Here is a 19,686-nt window from a genome sequence, read left to right on the forward strand (position 1 = left end):
ATACCCATCTTAGGAGTGATTTTCTTCATTAATCCAAGAGACAAATTCCATCTATAAAGCCGCTCTTCAGATTAGCCCTAAAACACGCAGCTTCAGGACTACACAACTATGAATATCTGGCAGGTTGGAGTGCAGCATCCTTCCAAAATTACCTAATTTTTTGGAAAGAAAGATGCTGGGACAGTCTTTTCAAAATGACTAATTTCAGAAGTGTAGTATGAAGACCTGCTTTCTGTCTCTTTGAGTTCCATGTTACTCAGTGCCAACCACTAATCAGGGAGAAAAGCAAAGCAATTTTCATTTAATATTCACAGTTAGGTATAGACAAGTTTGGATTGTGTCAACAGCTGGAGGAAGTGGTTACACCTGTTGGCCCACGTCTGCCTACTTGTTGCTGCTTGTCTGCCCTAAGTCTTGGCTCTTCAAATCTTGTGGTGGAACTGATTTTGAAGCTTCTGGTTTACCGGTGTTGGTCACACTTAGCAAAGTAAACCTTGGTAAGTGGTTTTCAAGTCATGGTCTGTGGACTGCTTTTAAGGCATCTGTAAAAATTAAGTAAGAAGTTAGAAGCCAAACTTGCTGCCAGGAATTTACGCACTGTGTGGAAAAATATTGAGGTCTTCAAACAAAAAAATACTGATCACTGCTGACTCAGTGCGTCTCTTAAGTAAAATATGTTGCTTCAGTTTAAGTAGATGTTGCTAATTCGCCAGCAGGAAGTGCTCTTTTTTGCTAACACAAGCAATACTACTATTACATGTGAGACAGCAGTAGCTTCTGGAAAAATAGCAGGGACGAGTTGCTGAGAAGAGCTACCTAGCAGCCTTCTCTAGGGAAGAGTTTCGGTTCTCAGTTTTGTACTGGTAGACTTTTTTTTTTCTTTCCTTCCTTGGAGTGCCATATTGGCTTTGGGGTAGTGATACTGTCTTTACAGACAAAATATACCATATCTTGCAGCTTTAGACTGACTGGCAAATCCATTTTTATTGTATATGAGATTCAAATGTTTATTTCATATACTTCCGTAATGCAGAATTGTCTTAAAAGAATGAATTAATTCTGAAGAATGCAAAACTTCCTGTGAAGCTTGCTGAATGAGAAGTTAGGCTTTGGGGCAGAAATACGTATTTTTTTGAGGGACTGTGTGTCATTATCTGAAAGTAGCAGCTCTTTCAGTAATGTTAAACTGGAAGAGGAGAAGCTACCATTCACTGTGGAAAAAGTAAGGTGTGAAAACATGTAAGTTAAGTAGTTAAAAAGATTGTATTTTCTGGCTAATGGGCATGGTGGCTAATGTCGTTGAAATACGCAGAGAGCAGTAAAAATTTGAAATGCTCTGTAACACAATTTTTAAAATAATCAGTGAACCCTAAAATTCTTTACTGCTGCCCAAGCCCAAAAGGGAATATCTGAGAAGACTTTGTCCGAACTTTAAGAAAGGATATGGTGCTACTGAGTCCATTCATTACTCTGGATAAGGCTGACATGCTTAAATAAAATAAAAGTTCTTGAGGAGTGCTTACATTGAAGGCTCTTATCAGGATACAGATTCAGAAGTTTCAGTCAAAATTCAGAAGTTTCGCAGAGCTGTTTTGTTTTGGTCCATTTTGTTTTACAAAGGTGTGAAAAAAGGCAGACACGTTGGAATCTTACCTTGTTTTCTCGTAGCCTGTCACCTAATTCAATGGTAGCTTACCAGGTAATTTGGATACTTCCTTCAAACTCTTCCAGGTCTTCCTGACTCTTTATCCATAACCCATCAAGTGGAATTTTGTTGTGGTATTGCTGTAGTAAGTGCTTCTTTCTTTTTGTGTGTGAGTAAAGGTTGCTTTGCTTGGGCTTTTTCTCCCCCCTCAGAAAATTTCAGAAGTTTCATTTTACACATTCTGAAAACTCAAAGCCATATGCAAAATGTGTCTGTCATTCTACACCCAGGACTAGAGAAGGATGAAATATTAAGATATGTTGTAAAATTTGTACTTGGATAATAATGGATTATTCTAGTGTTTCTGTCAGGCAGTTCTTGTACCCCAAAAGAGAAAAAGAAATACAATTCCGTGGTGAGAGACCGGCTCAGCAGAGAACAGGACATAAAAATAAATAGTGCAGCATCTTTGTAGCTAGACTGAATCAGAGATAAAGCAAGTTGGTTTTTTTTTCTGATGAGGTTAAGTTTGCATGCTCTTTGGCTACTCCCCTGGTCTTTTTTATTCAGCTAGAGTTGGTCCTTGCACAGAGTGGAAACACTGAAGTATACAGCATCCTTTTTGAAATGACAGTGTTACTAATGTCTAGAGTGTCTTGATGTAAAAAAAAATTTTTTTAAGAAATAAATAATAAAAAGATACATGAAAGTGGTGGGATTATAAGATGAATTGGTTTTTTTTAGTGCTTTGGACTGTGATACAGAGTACTAGTTGAAAGACAAGAGTACAAACTAAGTCATACATTCGTTTTGGCAAACTGTATGTAGAAGAGCTAAGAATAAAGTGTGAGAAAATAAACATAGGCCTTGGTAAATGCTAAGTTTTGGGGAAATAAGGAGAATAAAACTTTTTGTGTGATTAATAATGGACAAAGGCTATAAAGTCAAATTTGGGAATATCATAGTCACCATAACTGAAAATACTGGGCAATACACTGATTACCAACAGGAATCTAGATCTAATTCCCTCTCTTCTCCCCACCAGCCCTGACAGAAAGGTTAAGGCGATAGAGCAGTAGTGATCTTGGAAAAAATTGAGTCAATGGAACATGTAATAGGGTTATAAACGACAAGGAAGATGAATGATAATTATATTATTTTATGTTTCTTACGGGCAAATGAAGATAATTACACTCATTGATAAATGGCAGGCAGATTAATTAAAAAAAAAAGACTAATTGGCTCCATTGCATTTATTTTGCTCTTGAAATCTTACCTTGAGTAAAAAGAGCTGTATGATAGATAGGACTGGTTAAGGGTGAGAGCAAGTAGAATTTAGTCTGGATCAGAGGTGCTAGTCTTGGTAGCTTAAAGGGTGGCCAGGCCATTCCTCTGTATCATAAGGAAAAGTGTGTGGTTGATGGGTATTTATAGTGATTACCCAAGATGTGAATATGGTGGAGGGTAAAAAAGGTAAGTAGGTGCAATTGCAAGTTGAGGTAAACTTGAACCCAACTGGACTTCAGACTGCCGTTTTCTGAAATTTTGCCTCAGCTGACTTCAGATTTTGTAGAAGTTTTAAAACTTCTACAAAAGAGAAGCAAAAAGAGAGCAAAGACCAAAATTCCCGGAGCCCATTTTTTGCTTAACAGTTTTTAGAACCGTGATGTTTATTAAGCAACATTTTGATAAAAAGAAATGAAGTATTTGTTTAGATATTATGTGTGTTTTTTTCCCATGGTTGTATTCTGTCAGATTCTGTGTAATATTAATTTTGCATTTTCTGTCTCAGATTTGTATTCAGTCTGGTGAATCACACTCAGTGTTCTTTATTTTTAGGAAGCAATTTTGAAAAATAGGACAGGGTTAAGCTGAGAAAGTGCTCATTTTCTTTAAGAAGCCTGAAGAATGTGAAAAAAATTTCAAGATTTTTGAAGTGTGGTTTAATGGTACCATATCCAAGTATGTTGTTTTTCTGCAGTGGCTAAATCATTAAAACAACTAAAAAACCTCTATTTTTGCAGTGTGCTTAGATTGCATGCAGTAACACCTCAGCATAAAGGAAGACATACCTTTAATATGATAAACTAATCATACACAAACTAATTCAGAAAACTTAATGAACTGGTGATGTTTCTTATCAGAGCATGTTAGCAGGAGAGTGAAATGACACTAGTGCAAACTTTGAAGGATGGATTAATGAAACTTTGTTGCTACATTAGGTGATGCTGGATCTAAGTATGTAGACTTGACATGCATCTGGGTTTTGGATATAAAATACATCTTTCAATGCACATTTGAACATTCAGTTAAAAACAATAAGAACAACCTGGAGCCTTCTGTCAGATACAGGGTAAACCCTGTTTTTTAAAGAACTATGGCTGCGTTGGTCCACCTTAGGGGAAAAAAAAATCATATTATTGTTGAGCAGCTATCATTTCCTTGATGAAATATGGCCTACAAAACATGTAGCAATCCTCACTTGTGCTGCTTGGGGTGATGTACCTGGCATGTAGCAGCGTGGAAGTCTGCACTGGGGGAACGCATTTCCCAAGTTCAAAGTCACATCCAGAGGTTAGGGATGCATCTGATATGGCAGCATGTAATGATATGGAATTGGGAAAGGGAAAATTTGTGGAAGCAAACATTGAATATTCTTTCTGCTGAGACTGACACTGCTGAGAGAATATGCATGTGTATCCCCTTTTCCCCTACCCTCACTTGCGCTTGCTGGCTAGTTACTGACTATGGTTGCATGGTTTCTAGATTACATTGAACTGGAGTCACTTCAGCATGATCTTATCAGCATTTAAAAGAATAATGCAAAATATCACTCACTATAAGTTGCCTTGTGTCAGCTTCATCAAGGTAATTGTCCATGTGTATGCATTTATCTATGAGAAATGCAAGCTATGAATCACCATATCTTGAAGACAAGTTTAAGGGCAAGGTAGTAGCAAACAATTTTGCCATAATTGCTCTGTTATGTGGCTGTAAGATAATATTGAAATACAAATACATTAAAGATGGAGGGAGGAAATAGGTGATCTTGCATGTCAGTAAATATAGTGAGTCTTCTGTGAAAGAACACCATTAAGAGGCTTGCTTCAGTAGTTACAGGTGAATATTTGAGTAACTCAGCATATTTTAGTCTTAATAGGAAGCACTGATAGGCCAAAAATGAGATCAGTGGGAGGCATACTCGACCCTTCATGGGGAATAGAAATGTATTATGCATGTTTATTGAAGGTCCAAAAATTATTATTTTTTTTTACATGTGAAACAAAGTATTTATCACTTGCAAATGAATTTTAATTGATTTATAAGAAATAAACCATGATAAAAATAAAAACTGTGGTGTAAGTATCCAGCCATATGTGCTCTAGTGACGGTTTTACTGTTAAAAATCTTTCTGTTTCTTTAACACCGTAGATGTTGGCCCTCTGTGGTCATGATTTCATTGCTGAGATAGATAAGACATTTCTGTACTCACTCGTATTCATGACTTTTTTTCCTTCAGAGAGTTTAAGCACATTTTGTTGCATGATCAGGGAAAGCAAAGTCTTGAAAACTTATGTAATTTTTAAAGGTGAATAAGTCAGGTGTCATTTCTATTAGGGAAGGAGTATACATAAACGTGCTTGTTTACATATTTCACTTTTTTTTGTTTTCATTTGACAGGTTTTGTCTTTAGTGAATCTGAATCAACTGCCTTAGAACAATTTGAAGGTGGCCCTTGTGCAGTGATTGCACCTGTACAGGTAGGTTGCATTTATTATAGGAATGGTTTAAAATTAATAATCCCAAGCTCTATTCTCTTCTCTAAATATGTGGAATTAAGCTAAATATTAAAAATATTGCAGATCAGTTGTATTTTGATTTCATAATTACAGTGTGGAGGAGACAAAAAAAACCCCAACAACAACAACAACAGAAACACCAAAAAACCCCCACCAAAACCAAAAACAGTAAAAAGGCAGAGATGGGCTGATTCTGAACTATTATTTTGAGGAAGTGCAGCAGGCTGATCCAAGCAGAGGTAACTTTAAAATGCGGAATGCAGGTTAAAGGGGAGAAGTAAAAGATCAGATATAAATATAATCCTAATTCTTTCTCATCTCTCAAGAGAACATACTTGAGGTTCATACTCGATGTTTAACAGAGGTATGAGGCTATCTTTTTAGTTAGTTTGAATGGGAAAAATCAGTAAACAGTGCTCAGAGTCACTTACTGAACGATGACCAGCTTGAAGCTCTTCTAATAACATGCAAAAATGCTTTGGTATGGAGCTTGTGATGTAATGTAAAAGTTGGTGTTGTCTTGTATTTCAATATTATTTTATGCTTTGATAACAAAGGCATTCCTTTTGAAGAGGCTTTTTACCAGTGAAAAGTCTACTTGGAGAGACTGTCCAGGTACCGAGACTTCTTTTTTATTCCTCTTTATTTTTTCCATTTTAGTTACTTGTAAAGCATGTCCTAGTGCAAAGAATTGAAAATATTTTACATTTTCTTTTTGTTTTTAAGTGTGCTCCCATGCCATTTTGAGGCATACAGTATGTATACTATATGTCTCTAAACTCCCATTTGTGAGGTCTGTGCCTGTCCCTAATACTTCTGTGTTTTATAACTATTTCATTGAAATCTATTATTAGGAAAGAGAATGGATTAGAAATCATTAAAACTCATTTTCTGAAGATAGTTTTATAATTCTTCAGTCCAGTATAGTCAAACAGCAATTAACATCAATAATTAATAAGATAAAAGTAATAAACTCAATGATTTAGATAACATTGCATAAAAATATACTAGTAACTTACATAAGATACTGATTAGCAGCAATTGAACTCATGTAGGTTTTTGATCTTTCAGAAGAGGAGCAGAAGAACCTTCTCTGTCATACATTATGTGATATTTTGGAAATGGCTTGTTCTGATAATTCTGAGTCGTACTCTCTGGCAACATGGATAAGAGGAAAAACAACTGAAGAAACTGCTAGTATTTCTGAAAGTCCTGCAGAATCTAGTCGTCAAGAGGAACAACCTTGTAAGAAGTATTTCTGTTCTAAATTACCTGTCACTTAGTGAAGTATTATGTTGCTTTGGAGCAGCCACTGCTTTTTATTATTACACAGATAGGCTTTTCACCTTTGTGATTCCATTAACAACAGATGGGTTTTTGTCTGATGTTATTAGAGGCATTGATCCCTTTTGTTGAAAGGAGTGTGCTGTCTATCACTGGAGTTCTCACATAGGTGTTTCACTTGACTTTGAGCAATTTCCATAGTATTTTCAGATTTATATTGTAATTTATTGGGACCTGATGTGTAGAAAAATCTACATGCTTCCTGATACTGGAAGAATATTTTAACTTGGCACTTGTTGCTTTATTTCAGAAGAGCTTTTGTAGGAAATTCTGCAAAGCTTTATCTGTTCTAAAGTATTCTGGATCTCTTGTTATGGAGAAGTAGCCTTTTTTCCTTTCTTTGATTCTATGCAGTACCAGAACAGTTTAATCAAATCACCTTCTGGTAGATTTAATGGAAATTTTTTTGTACCTTAGAATTTTCCAGTTACCTGCTTTTTGGAAATGTCTTGATTCCTTCATTAGTTACTGACAGCAAGGATCCGGTGAACATCATCTGTTGCACTGAGATATGGCATCCAGTCATACCTGATTACTGGGGAGCCAGTAACAAGGAAAGTTCATCTGTGCGCACGTGATCATTGACATGTGTATTTATTAATCTTTTAATAGGAGATAACTGACATGTTAAAAGATAAGCTTCTTTTTCTTTTAGTTTCTGTTCCCAATGTGCCCCTTAAGAAGTATGAAAAAATCTTCACATGAGAAAAGGCTTATAAAGGTGCCATCTTTTGATGGAAGGAATATGTTATTCAGCAGTTTGTGGCATAACTACAAAGTAAGAATTGTACAAGTAGATTTGTCCGTGCGCAGCTAGCTATAGCAGTTCCTAGTGCTGGAGCTCATTATGTTACGAGTCATCTTCATCTGCTTCCGTCAAATGCTCCATGTGCTTTAGACGGCTCAAACAATAATTACTAAAATTTTACTTAATTGAAGAAACAGAAGGTCATCGCGTAAGAGTTCCAAAGTGAGCTTTTTGTTGTTATTATTAAGAAAATCTATTGTACAGGAAGTTGTATATACAACTTCACTGTTTTTTTTTAAAAGAAAAGAATCTTCCTTTGCAAGATAATAAGGCAGTTGTAACTCTAATTTTTGCGGATTTCCCAGTTGTCTCAGAAGGTCTTGCTCATATTATGAGTTTTCCTTTGAAGAAAAAGTGAAGTAGAGCATAGTTATCAATAGGCTTTTACTGTCCTGTTTTTTAATATATTGCCTTATTCTAAAGAATTCTCTGAAGAAAATGTTCCGCAGAAATTATTTTTAAACACACACTTGATGAATAATTACTCTCAACACTGGCACTTAACCCATTTTATTACATATCTACTTTTTCATATTTCTGTACAGTCTACAAGTTCTGCCTCACTTGTTCTTTCTTAATACCGTGGAATGTGCTTAAGAGGACCAGGATACATCTACCATGAGCAGTCTGCTTTTGTCATGAGCAGTGTTAGTCTCTTTTGCTGTTAATATTCTACATTCCTGTTAGACACTCAATGTACCTCTTGTATGTACTCTACAGTTAAAACAGTATTTTACCTTGTATGTGTAATGCAATACACTTACTATATTTGTTAGGGTGGCTTTTTTCTTTTCTGTCTTGCTACTTAGCTATAGACCAGCTTCTTGCCTGGTTAGGCTTGGGACAAAGGTGTGGAGAAGAAGATATTGTTAGTAATGCAGAGTTCTGGTACTGCTAGTGCAAAGGAATATATTCATTTTTTTTGCATGGTTGCTGTAATAAATAAAAATAGAAACAGGCGTTGTCATAGTTGGTAGGACTTAAGAGTTCGGTTATGTGTGTGGGGGAGTATTACAGGTACAATTCCACGTGACAGGCTACTGCTATTTCAAAATTGAATATGGGAATATATTTATAATAAAACCAGGAAATGTGATAGAGTATAATTTTAAAGAGTTTCTGTACAGTTGTGTTTCTCATACAGCTCATTTTTTATTGCTGTTCATTCTTTTCTTCTCAACTAAGCACTGTCTTTATTTAACCTTGTTGGGGTTTTGTATAGCTACACTTCTCTTTAGGGTTTCTACTTCTTTCCTTTTGTTTCAAATAGTGGTTCTCTTCCCATTTCACTCCACTCTGTAGTAACAGAATGAAACTGCCTGTCATCCTGCTGTGCAGACAAAAGGTGGATTCGAGCACACTTACTGAATGGAATGGCATTTTTCATGTGCTTTTGTGGTGTATACCAGTGCCTTGTTGGCCACGCATTGGCTGTAGTGATGCAAGTTCCCAGGTTCAAAGATTGCTTTATATGATTTAGTCCCTCTAACTTTCTGCTTACAAAAACATGTGTTCTTGGAGCGGGATTAGTTCCTGTAGCACTTTCTGCAATTTAGACTAATTTTTAAAAAAATTCTTTAAAACACCTTTTCTTGCTAGTTTTGCTCTTGGTAACCTAATTTTAGCAATTCCTTGTAGTTTTTCAAAATATAAAAACTAACACTCTTAAGACTACTACTGCTGCTTTATTTCTGAAGTAGTAAATGAAAGTATTGTGTTGCTGGAGAATCAGTTGTATTTGCACATAGGCAAATCAAGCGTATCTATCAAAATACAATCAAAAAGGGCATAAAAAGCCTTTTCTGCAGTTCTTGTGGGAAGAATTGACCAGTAGTATTAGCCTTAATGGCCTCAGGTCTTCAATGAATTGTATGCAGTCACATTCAGTAGCTAGATGATCGGACATTATTTAAAAAATCAGCATTAAGTGGCCTTTATCAGAAAGCAGATCTATGGTTTGTATATTATTCTACTAGCAGGAAGAGAAAGTCTTTATAGACATAGAGGGCACTAAAGACTGCTACTGTTCAATATTTGAATGACTATAGACTTTGCTGATTACACAACTAGCGAGTATAACTTCCTGTTGGTAAAACAAAATTTGATTCTAAAAGTTGATTTCATCTCTTTGCTTTGGAAATGTTGTGAGGGAAACAAAGGTATAAAGCTTGTGTTGAACTTGGGAAGACAATGCTGTATTTTTTTTCTGTCTTGGATGTGACACTTATTTGAAAGGCTATTTATCCATTATTAAAAGAAACAATGAGAATTTATTTAAAAATGGGTTGTGTAACACTGTTTGGAATAATTCTACTCATTTGTTTGTAATTATTAAGCATTAAAAGGGGGGGGGGAACCCCACCATTTCAGTAACAGTTATATATATATATATATATATGAAGAAAAAATACAGCTTACCTACAGTGATAAAATGGTCCAAATAATCATGCTTGCTTTTCTAGGAAATTCTTCTTGTTGACCTGCAAAATTATATCTATAGCGTGCATATGCTTGATGACTTTGTGACAGCCACGCTTTGTACAAAATCAACAGCTTAGTATTTGACAAATATTTTCAAGGCTACACACTTCAGTGGCTTTATGCTTTTAGTAAACTGATTAGTCCAAGTAGAAATGTTCTCACTAATTTGTATGGTGGAATCTTAATGTTGCAGTAAATTAGTTTATACTAATCACTTAAAAAATTAAATGTCAAGGGAAGATTAAAAATTAAAAATATAATTACAGCTTGAAAGTATACTAGCTTGCTGTGTGTATCTTGTGTCATTTTTTTGCCATGTGTAGTGCTGAAAAGTGTCTCTTGTGTATAGCTGCCTTGGCTGTCGAAGAGCTTGGCTTTGAGCGATTTCATGCATTAATTCAGTAAGTAATATGTTGGAACATTTAAAATAAAATATTTTGAAGTTGCACTAGTATTCACAGCCTTGAAAGGAGTATGTTGAGGAATTTTTTCTGAGTTATACAACAGGTTAAACTTGGATTTCAAGTTTTGGTTGGGGGAGGGGGTTTCATTGTGTTTTATGGTTTAAAATGGAATATTATTTTGAGCATATGTATTAGGCTTTAAAATAAAACTGGAGCAATATAATGTGTGAAATTGGCCAAATAACTTGTGTATTTCAAGTATTTGACCACAGCTAATTAAGATTCACATTTCAGTTAAAGATGTTAATCCTTAATTGTTTTTTTACACAGTCTTCACAGGTGATTCTATCGGAAATAGTTGTGATACATACACTGAAAAAATCATCATCTAGTATTTTTTCTGATTTGAGACAGATGCAAGACTGAGTTTTGTTTCATTACTTTAAGACACTCTTCTCTTTTTTGGGTGTAAATACAGCGCTTAGAGTTTTAGTGTGTTTATCTTTAAAGGTAACAGACATTTATTTTCTCAGTGAACAGTTGTAATTGTTATACAAATAAATCCCCAAAGAGGAAATAAGCAATAGAATTTCATAAACCAACTTGAGATGGAAAATGTTACTGATTAGAAGTGAAATAACTACTGCTTATTGTATTGATAGTAATTATAGTTTGTTGTTTAAACCTATTTCATATGACGAAAGAAGTAAGAGAATATAAAATTTTTGTAACCTTATCTGGTCAAAAAACACTGATTTCCTGCCTCCTCCTCCCTCACACTCACCCCCTCCATCTTTGGACTTGTGGTACCCACTTCAGTTTTCCTCAGTCTTTCTCACTGGAAATGAATGCTCTGGCAGACACCTTTAGAGCAAGACAAGTGATGGATTTCAGAACTGACTTCACCTTGTATACCTTGTATGCTTTGTATACTCTATTGATAATGAAAGGTGATTTAAAAATCTGAAATGTTAGCCAGAGTAAACCCATTTATTTTTGCAGATGTTTGTTTCTTCTTTCAACAAGACTTACTAAAATTATGCAAGAAATCAAAAAGAATATACCTAAATTTGTGTAAGATAAGCAGAGAGTGTGATCTAGTTTGAATTACTCAATAAAAACTAACGTTTGTGTTCTGAGAAACAGTATTTAGTTCTAACTATCCAAAGAAATAGAAATGGAATACTTCATGGGTCTCTTGCTTTCCTCGGTTTTTATTTTACTTACTTCTTTTTAAACATATCACCTGGTGTTACCTTATCATCCAAGCAGCAGCCTTATTATACAACTAGATAGTTTCCCAAATGTTTTGAATATTTTACTTTTTCCAAAGCTCTAGTCTAGCAAAGGCAAAATTCTCATGGGAAATTTAATAATTACTTTGAAAGCCTGGAGAGTAGTCTTCCCTGGTTAAGTGGAAAGGTTTTTTTTCTCCAGTTTTATCAGCTGAACGTCTTTCAGAACACTCTATAATGCAAATGTTATTTTGGTGACATACAGTCTATTCACAATTTCAGTAACAGTGTTTTGTAGAATTACTGGTTCAAGCCAGTTCAGCTCTTTCACAAGTGTGTGTAACTTTATGGTTAGTGCTTGCACATAAGAACTATGTTCATTTTGCACATTGCTCCAGAATTATTTATCTGCTTCTCATGAGTGAATACTAATGACTCTATGGCAGTTCTGATAACTCCAGAACAGCTGCTATGTCATCTATGTGTAACACCAGTTTTACTCTGCTTTTACTAGTTTTAACAGTTCTTGTTTGTGCTTTGTGACACTATTCTAATGCTTCATCTAAATAGATTCTCTTTTTCTGTTGTTTTTTTGTCTTTAGTAAACGAGCATTCAAAAGCTTCCCTGAACTGAAGGATGCAGTTTGGGATCAATATTCAGTGTGGACAAACAGATTTGGAGTATTGCTCTTTCTGTATTCTGTTATACTGACAAAGGTGTGCGGGTCATTTGATCTTTTGTGTGTATGTTTATTTGTTTTGCTCCTTTGTTAAGAGGAAGTTTGATCGTGTAACCCTTTTTCTGTAAAACAAGAACACTAAACTCAGCTGATAAAATAAGTCAAATCTAGATAAATGAATGGAATGGTGTCTCCATTCATGTTGCAAAACATTTCCAGTGTAAGAACTTGAAAAGCTTAGTCTTGTCTATTTTTTTCTGATCTGGAAGAGTTAACGTTTTGGAAACATCCTTCCTTGTGTATCTCTACCATTTCTTATCAAGAGAAAGAAGTATGTTTAGGTGTCAATTTATATAAGAACATCAGCCTCCCTAATGTTGATTACTATTGCATTCTGTTGTTGTAAGGGTTGCAATTCATTCCTTAAGAGAGCAAAAATGTAATTTTTCTGCAGGGTATTGAAAACATAAAAAATGAAATTGAAGATGCAACTGAGCCATTGATAGATCCTGTTTACGGTCATGGAAGGTAGGCTGAAAAATATGATTGCTACCACTTATAACAGTTTAGTGGAATATTTTTTTATGTTTTTGTAACTGATCATATTTTTATGGAATTGACATTGAGACAGAGATTCAGTTATAACTTCATAATAGCTAAAGGCAACACTTAACATAGCATGCCTTTTTCAGTGCTTACTTCATTTAGTGTGTAAGTTCTGAGGAAATGCTTTTGTTATTGCTGAGTTTTCAGAGATAATTCTCAAATTCAAGGCTGCATTTTTATGTCAAGTTGCTCATTGAAAGAGTGGAGATCATATTAGTGTTGCTGAATTGCAAATACACGCTAATTAAAGGAATATATTTAGAGAATATCTACTTAGCTGTCTGGGTAATACAGTATCTTTTTCATTTGTTAGAGATTAACCACTTTATCAGAAATAAATTGTGTATCCCTTCTAATAGGCTATTTCTTTCTGTTATGTAGCCAAAGTTTGATTAACCTCCTGTTGACGGGGCATGCTGTTTCTAATGTGTGGGATGGAGACAGAGAATGTTCAGGAATGAGTAAGTTGATTCTAGCTTATTTGTTCATAATTTTTACATACCATGAGATGTTGACTTACAGATTAGCAATAGGCTCTATTTCCGTGTTGATAGTCTGTGTTTACTGTCCTTTGGTTTAAGCAGACCTCAAATAGAAATAAGACATACTTGCACAAAATCTCTGATGTCAATGTCAGTATACATAGGATTGTCAGCTACAGGTTGAAATTACGAGGTACCTGATATCTGGATGGTAGAAGGGAGTGTAGTCCTCTGCAAGTTGAGAGGGCTGGTCAGTACCCCGGAAACAGCACCACTGTTCAGAGTAGCCACATCAGGCTCCAGAAGTGAACTGACAGGAACCTCATGGCATTCACCAAACTCCTGCATGTGGGATGGATTAAGCCCATGCAACAGCGCAGGGCAGCACTGGCTGGCTAGGAAGCAGCTTTGTAGAAAAGGACCCGAGGTCCTTGTGGGCGTTGAGTTGCACATGAGTCAGCAGTATGCTCTTCTGGCAAAGACCACGAGTGCATTGTGGGCTATATAGGAGAATTGCCAGCAGGCAGAGGGAAGTGATGGCTCTTTCCTTCTAACTAGTGCCTGTAGGACCACTTCTGGGGTGATGTGTCCAGTTTTGGGCTCCCCAGTTCTTGAAAGACATTGACATAGTGGAGTGAGTCCAGTGGAGATGATGATTAGGGGCCTTTTCTGGTTGTTTTGTGGGGGTTTTTTTGGTTGGTTGGTTGGTGGTGGTTTGTTTTGGTTGGTTGTTTTTTTTTTTGCATTTCATCTTGCAGAGAAGATGATCTGAAAGCAGGAACACTTTGAATTGTGAAAGTGTTCACATGCTCTCTCTCACTGCTGCGAAGTCCATCTCAGGTTCATCAGTGTGTTTTTACAAGGATTTTACATCATCTAAGTCATCACTGAAAATAATGACTTGAACTATGGTTCAAGACAGATCCATGCAAGACCTGAATCAAAATGCTCTGGTTTGGCAATGAACAAGTAGTATAATCTGTGAGACCTTTTGGACTTCCACTTGATTATAATTCCATACAGGCTGTACTTTAGCATCAGACTTATCAGAATGTCATTTGGATACTGCATCTAACTCTTCTCACCCCTGTTTGGTAGATTTCTTACCAGGGAATTTAGATTAGAATATTGTAGTCTATTACTGATGAGCCTATATTGGCTGCTTCTTTTATTTTATTTTTTTTTGTCCTTCGTAATGCATGCAAATTGATTACTAATTTGGAAGTTAAAATCAACCTTTTGGAGGCTAAAAGCATCCTTTCTCCTGTTTTGGTTTTTTTTCTCATTTTTTTCCTGTTTTATTCTGCATTTAGGTTGTCAATCAGTTCTTCCCTAATAATCCTGATCCAGAACTCCCATAGAAACATCTGTCAGTCTTTGGGGAAAGAGGCAAAGCAGAAAATAATCAATAATTAATAATTTAGTACATCTTAAGAATCTGGTATTATGTGTCCTGTTAGTTTTTCACCAGTCAAGTAATTGGACTTAACTGCTGTTGAAAGCCCTCCATTTTCTTCAAGTCCTTGGGATAATTACAGTCCAAACCAGCTTCTTCACTGTCTGAAGTCTCTAATCAGTATCTATTGCAAAGTGATTTGTGTAGTCTACCAAAAAGACCGACTGTTCACAGCTTCTTAGGCAAGACTGAATTTTGGATATATTGTCACATTTCCTTTATCTGTCAGTCCTTTTTGTCATCTTTTCTTTTCTCCTTCAATAATTTCTTCAGCATTTGGCTCATTGACTGTAGTCTTCAGCTTCCTTACTGCCAATGCTAGGAGTCTCTCACGTAGAAGGGTTGCAGGTGTCAAGGTGAAAAGAACCAAATGTGTTTGCTGACTGTTGTGTGAAGTTGGCGTTGTGTGTGTTTTTCTGGTTTGTTTGCTGGTCACTTACCTTAAATTCCTCTGGTAAAGTGACAAGAAGTTGGAAGATTTGACATTAGGATTGTACAGAGCTGATTGCCAGTGCTGCTTGATTTCTACCATGTATAAAAAAGAATGGAAAGAGATTTGGGGTATTTCTATGAGTAGGTGTAATCAGTAGGTGAACTTCTGAAACTGAGGGGCAGGAAAGGTGGTGCAAAAGAACTACAGAAAGCAGCAGATATGATGTGGTTCATGGCGTATTTGCAGGGGCAGCAACGAAGCAACAGTAAGAAGTTTCAGCCACAATGCAAGAATGAGAAAAACGCTAGATAGGTGATGCTGTTACCACAAGCAAATACATTTACTAAATTGAATTTCAGAATGGCACTCACCTTACATTTTTATTCAGAAGTTGTGTAAAGCCAGTTTACCTCTTGTTCAACTGTTTAGAGAAGCAATTTTTAATTAATAAGTAGATCTTCAATGTTATTTCAAAGCCATTTTAAAGTTACTGTCATTAATTTTACCAGTGACAAAGAACATACTGAATTACAAACTGTAGGAATTACCAGGTAGTTTGCACATTATGCTCAGAACTCTGACTTTTACAGTATTGCACATTTTCCACATAGAGCAGGAGTTATTAGCTGGAGTTGTTCTTGGCCACTGCTGGTACAAATACCAGTGAAATGATCCCTCTTCTTTGACTATCGACATATTCCCCTTTAAACCTTTCTTCTTATTCTGATTTATTCTCTTGCCACAATTATCCTCAATAGGAAGACATGGGGAAGTAGAATTTTTTTTCCCCTCACTTTATGTGAAGTATAACAATTTACTATGAATACAAATAATGCTGTAATTGCTTTTCTTAGTGCCAAGGAGTTGTGGTGTTTCATGGTGTCAGTAGGTGGCGGTATTCTGACACGGTTGGTAACAATATTACATTTCAAAACTCTCATTAGTTTGGGCCCGACTCTTTTTTTTTTTTTTTTTTTTTGCAAAATTTTCTTCCTTCTTAAAAATTTGAGTATTTCACAAAAGTACTTTAAAAAAAGGAGAAACTAACTTTCTGACAAACATATTCATTCCCTGACATGGAATCGGGATACTCACTTTGTGGCTACTTTCGTAGTCATGATGCCAGCTCTCTCTAGTTATCAGTTGGAGTTCTCATCTAGTTATCTGTCAAGGGAACAGCATACTTAATAATCTGGTTTTTTTCTTGAATTATTTTTTGAATTGTAAATATTATATATGACTTTGCTGTTATATTCCAAGCATCCTAAATCTGAAGCCTTTGTTTAACAGTCTGAACTTTGTTGATTGTTGTTAAAGATTTTTAAGAAATACATGTGACGTGTTAAAGTTATTTCTTTAATGCACCGTTGCTTAATTCTCCCCTTTGTTTCCCTTGTTTGCACATATGAATGTGCTATTTCTGAACAACAGCATTCCCTAGTTTGAAGGATCCTTCACTAGTGTTTTTAATGGAGGTAGCTCTCTTGCCTTCGGCTCAAAGAAAGGATTAATTGTCTCGACGTATGGCAGTTTATAGCAACACAGCTACAAGTCAGTGAGGTAATGAGGTTCTGCAGAGTATTATCTACGCACCCCCAAATGTTTTAATTCCAAGCAAGTTTGAAGATAATCCTTGAAAGCGTGGTTTCAGATCAAAGAATTATGCAGTGCAAAGAGAGCCTTTTAATATGTATAGCTGACAGCTTTAGGGAAGGTGTCTTACTTCCAGGCCACAAAGTAAACTTGAAGTTGGTGAAGGAGACGTGGCATACCATGCCTAGTGCTGAGAGTTACAGTGAAATACAAAGTTGACTTCTCGAAGTCTAGAAATCTTTTAAATTTGAATCAGTTTCTTTCACTTGCTATGGTCCTGAGGCTTTGGGCCAGTTTAGTTTTTTGCTACTGTATGTGAATGATCAATGTTAAAAAAACAGTTGAGAGTTAGTGTTTTAGAAGGAACTTTCAAATATGGAAATCCATGTTTTCTGAAAAAAGGAAATGCAAATCTTGTTAAATTGGTCATGATATAAGTTCTTATGTGTATTTGTGGGGTTGGGTATGTGCTGCCCTTTGCTTAGACAATGTTAAGGGACCTAGCAGAGCTGTCTCAAGTAGACAGTACTTGCACTGTTGAGATGATGCATACGCAAGGCCAGAGCTTCTTCGAATCTTTATGATTATAACTTGGTTTCTAAGCTTGAATTTTTAAGTACTTTCTCATTCTTTATTAGAGAGCCTCAAATAAGGCTCTGTAAGTGCTCTTCCAATCAGTAGTACATAAATATTTCAGCTATTCCTGACAGCTGTGTGTGCTCAAGAGCTGTGTGATACTTTAAGTGGAAGTCAGTACAGAAAATCAAATTGAGTGCTTTATTTCCTACTAGCAAAGCTGTTATTTGTAAAATTATGTTTCATTATTCAGACTGTAAAATGATTAAGATAAATATGTCCAGGGAACTCTCAAAAAAAAAAAGGGGGGGGGAGAGAAGAAAAATACATATATGCATACATATGGGTTTTTTAGCCTTCAAGATAGTTGTTTTTCCTTAAATTGTTCTGAGAGTAATTTTGATATAAGTTACAAGTACTTTATCTCCTACTAAATCAAACAGCTTTTGAAATATTGCTGTCAACAGTTAACTTTTAAAACCATCCATTTGGCTCCTTTTATTTTATAAAGAGGGAAATTATTAAACTTTTATCATTTTTTTTGCTATATCTTGATAATTTGCCATTGTTGGTAAAACTGCATGACTTTTAAAATTGTTATTTGACCAGTTCTGAAAGTAAGAAAAAATGGTTTAAAAGAGGCTTTGCAAACTTTTCTTTAATAAATTGTGTTTTGTTTTAAACAGAACTTCTTGGTATACATAAACAAGCAACAGTAGGCTTTTTGACATTGATGGAATCTCTGAGATACTGTAAGGTAAGCTCTTTTGTACATAATTTAAAATGTTTCTTTCATAGAGGTTTTGTGGTTCTTTGACAGTATTACTGAAGCCTTCACTGGGTACAATTTGGGTTATTAAAGAACTTTCAAAGTATGCTCAAGTTAAAACTGAGAATAATTCCATGTTAAAACAGAGATGGTATAATTGTTAAATGCGTCTTATTGTGTAAATTATGTTTGCTGCTATTTAAATTAAACTTTATTGCACCAATTTAATATAGCTAGTCAGGAGCTTATGTTTTAACTAAAATAACTTGTAATGGAAGTTATGTAGATTGTTATAAAACTTAGACTCTAAGTATTTTGTACTGTTTTGTCATTTTAGTGAACATTTTCTGTTAGTTCTCAGAGCAGCTGGGATTCCACTAATTGGATTGTCATTAACTTGATCACTAACTAGATGAGTTTTCTGGGTTTGCTTTGTGTTTCTGATTTTGTTGTACCTTTTTAGGTTGGGTCTTACTTGAAATCTCCAAAATTTCCCATTTGGGTACTTGGCAGTGAAACACACCTCACAGTCTTTTTTGCCAAGGTATGTTATGTGATTTCTGGTAACCTCAGGCAAATAAACACCACATAAATTTAAAGTTAGGTCTTGCTACAATGTGAGTTTCATGTGGCTTTAGTGTAAAAGTGTAGTCACCAAACCTTTTAATTAAGCCTTCACTTGAAGGCAGAGTTGCTCAACTGTTTTAATGATTTCTCATAAATTTTAGTGAAGTCTTTTGGTTCTAACTTTATTTATTTGGCTGGGGGAAGGGTATGCTTTAGAACACCATAATTGGGATAAGTACTGGCTTAAATTTCTATAGTGCAAGAGAGATACAAAAATGAAATAGTTATGTGTAGGTGCCTGTTGTAGTTTTATCTCCCTGACAGTACTCTAACAATTTTTAATCTATAACCATACTTCGTGTTCAAGATTAAAAATAGGTATCAGGACTCTTATGATAATTCCTTATATTTATTCTATCAGATGTATACTGTAATCTGTGGAACATTTAAAATACTTTTGAGAGGAGTTCTCAGTTTAAAATCTTAGACCAGATTTTCTGAGGAGACTGTTTCTATTTAGTTGAAGACTAAGTTGTTTTCCTTACTTTTTTTATGTATTTCTGTAGAAAACTTGTTTACGATTTAAAATATTTATTGAAACTTTAAATAGTGCTTACTAGTATATGAGTACTTACTAGGAATGAACGTTCCCATACTTAATATCTTACAAACTAATGAATATTTTAGGTATAAATCTTGAAAATAAGCATTAGAACATATGACAAACTTAAAGCCATAATTTCTTGAGCCATTGAATTTCCTTAAGAAAACTTTAGGCCTAATCTTTAAGAAGAGGACACGAAACCC

General features: G+C 35.2%; 1 protein-coding gene across 1 annotated transcript; it reads left to right on the forward strand.

The window, feature by feature from the left end:
* Positions 1-3,591: 3,591 nt before the first annotated feature.
* LOC104547796 (protein FAM188A-like) lies at positions 3,592-18,856 on the forward strand (the record flags this gene model as incomplete). Its single annotated transcript, XM_010193622.1, has 10 exons — positions 3,592-3,607; positions 5,327-5,406; positions 6,003-6,060; positions 6,517-6,690; positions 10,428-10,479; positions 12,320-12,434; positions 12,852-12,925; positions 13,385-13,464; positions 18,230-18,300; positions 18,776-18,856. Coding segments are annotated over exons 1-10 (801 nt in total), but the record flags the coding sequence as incomplete, so codon positions are not given.
* Positions 18,857-19,686: the final 830 nt, after the last annotated feature.

This window comes from Mesitornis unicolor, unplaced genomic scaffold (assembly GCF_000695765.1).
Source record: "Mesitornis unicolor isolate BGI_N332 unplaced genomic scaffold, ASM69576v1 scaffold37951, whole genome shotgun sequence".
Lineage (NCBI taxonomy): Eukaryota > Metazoa > Chordata > Aves > Mesitornithiformes > Mesitornithidae > Mesitornis > Mesitornis unicolor.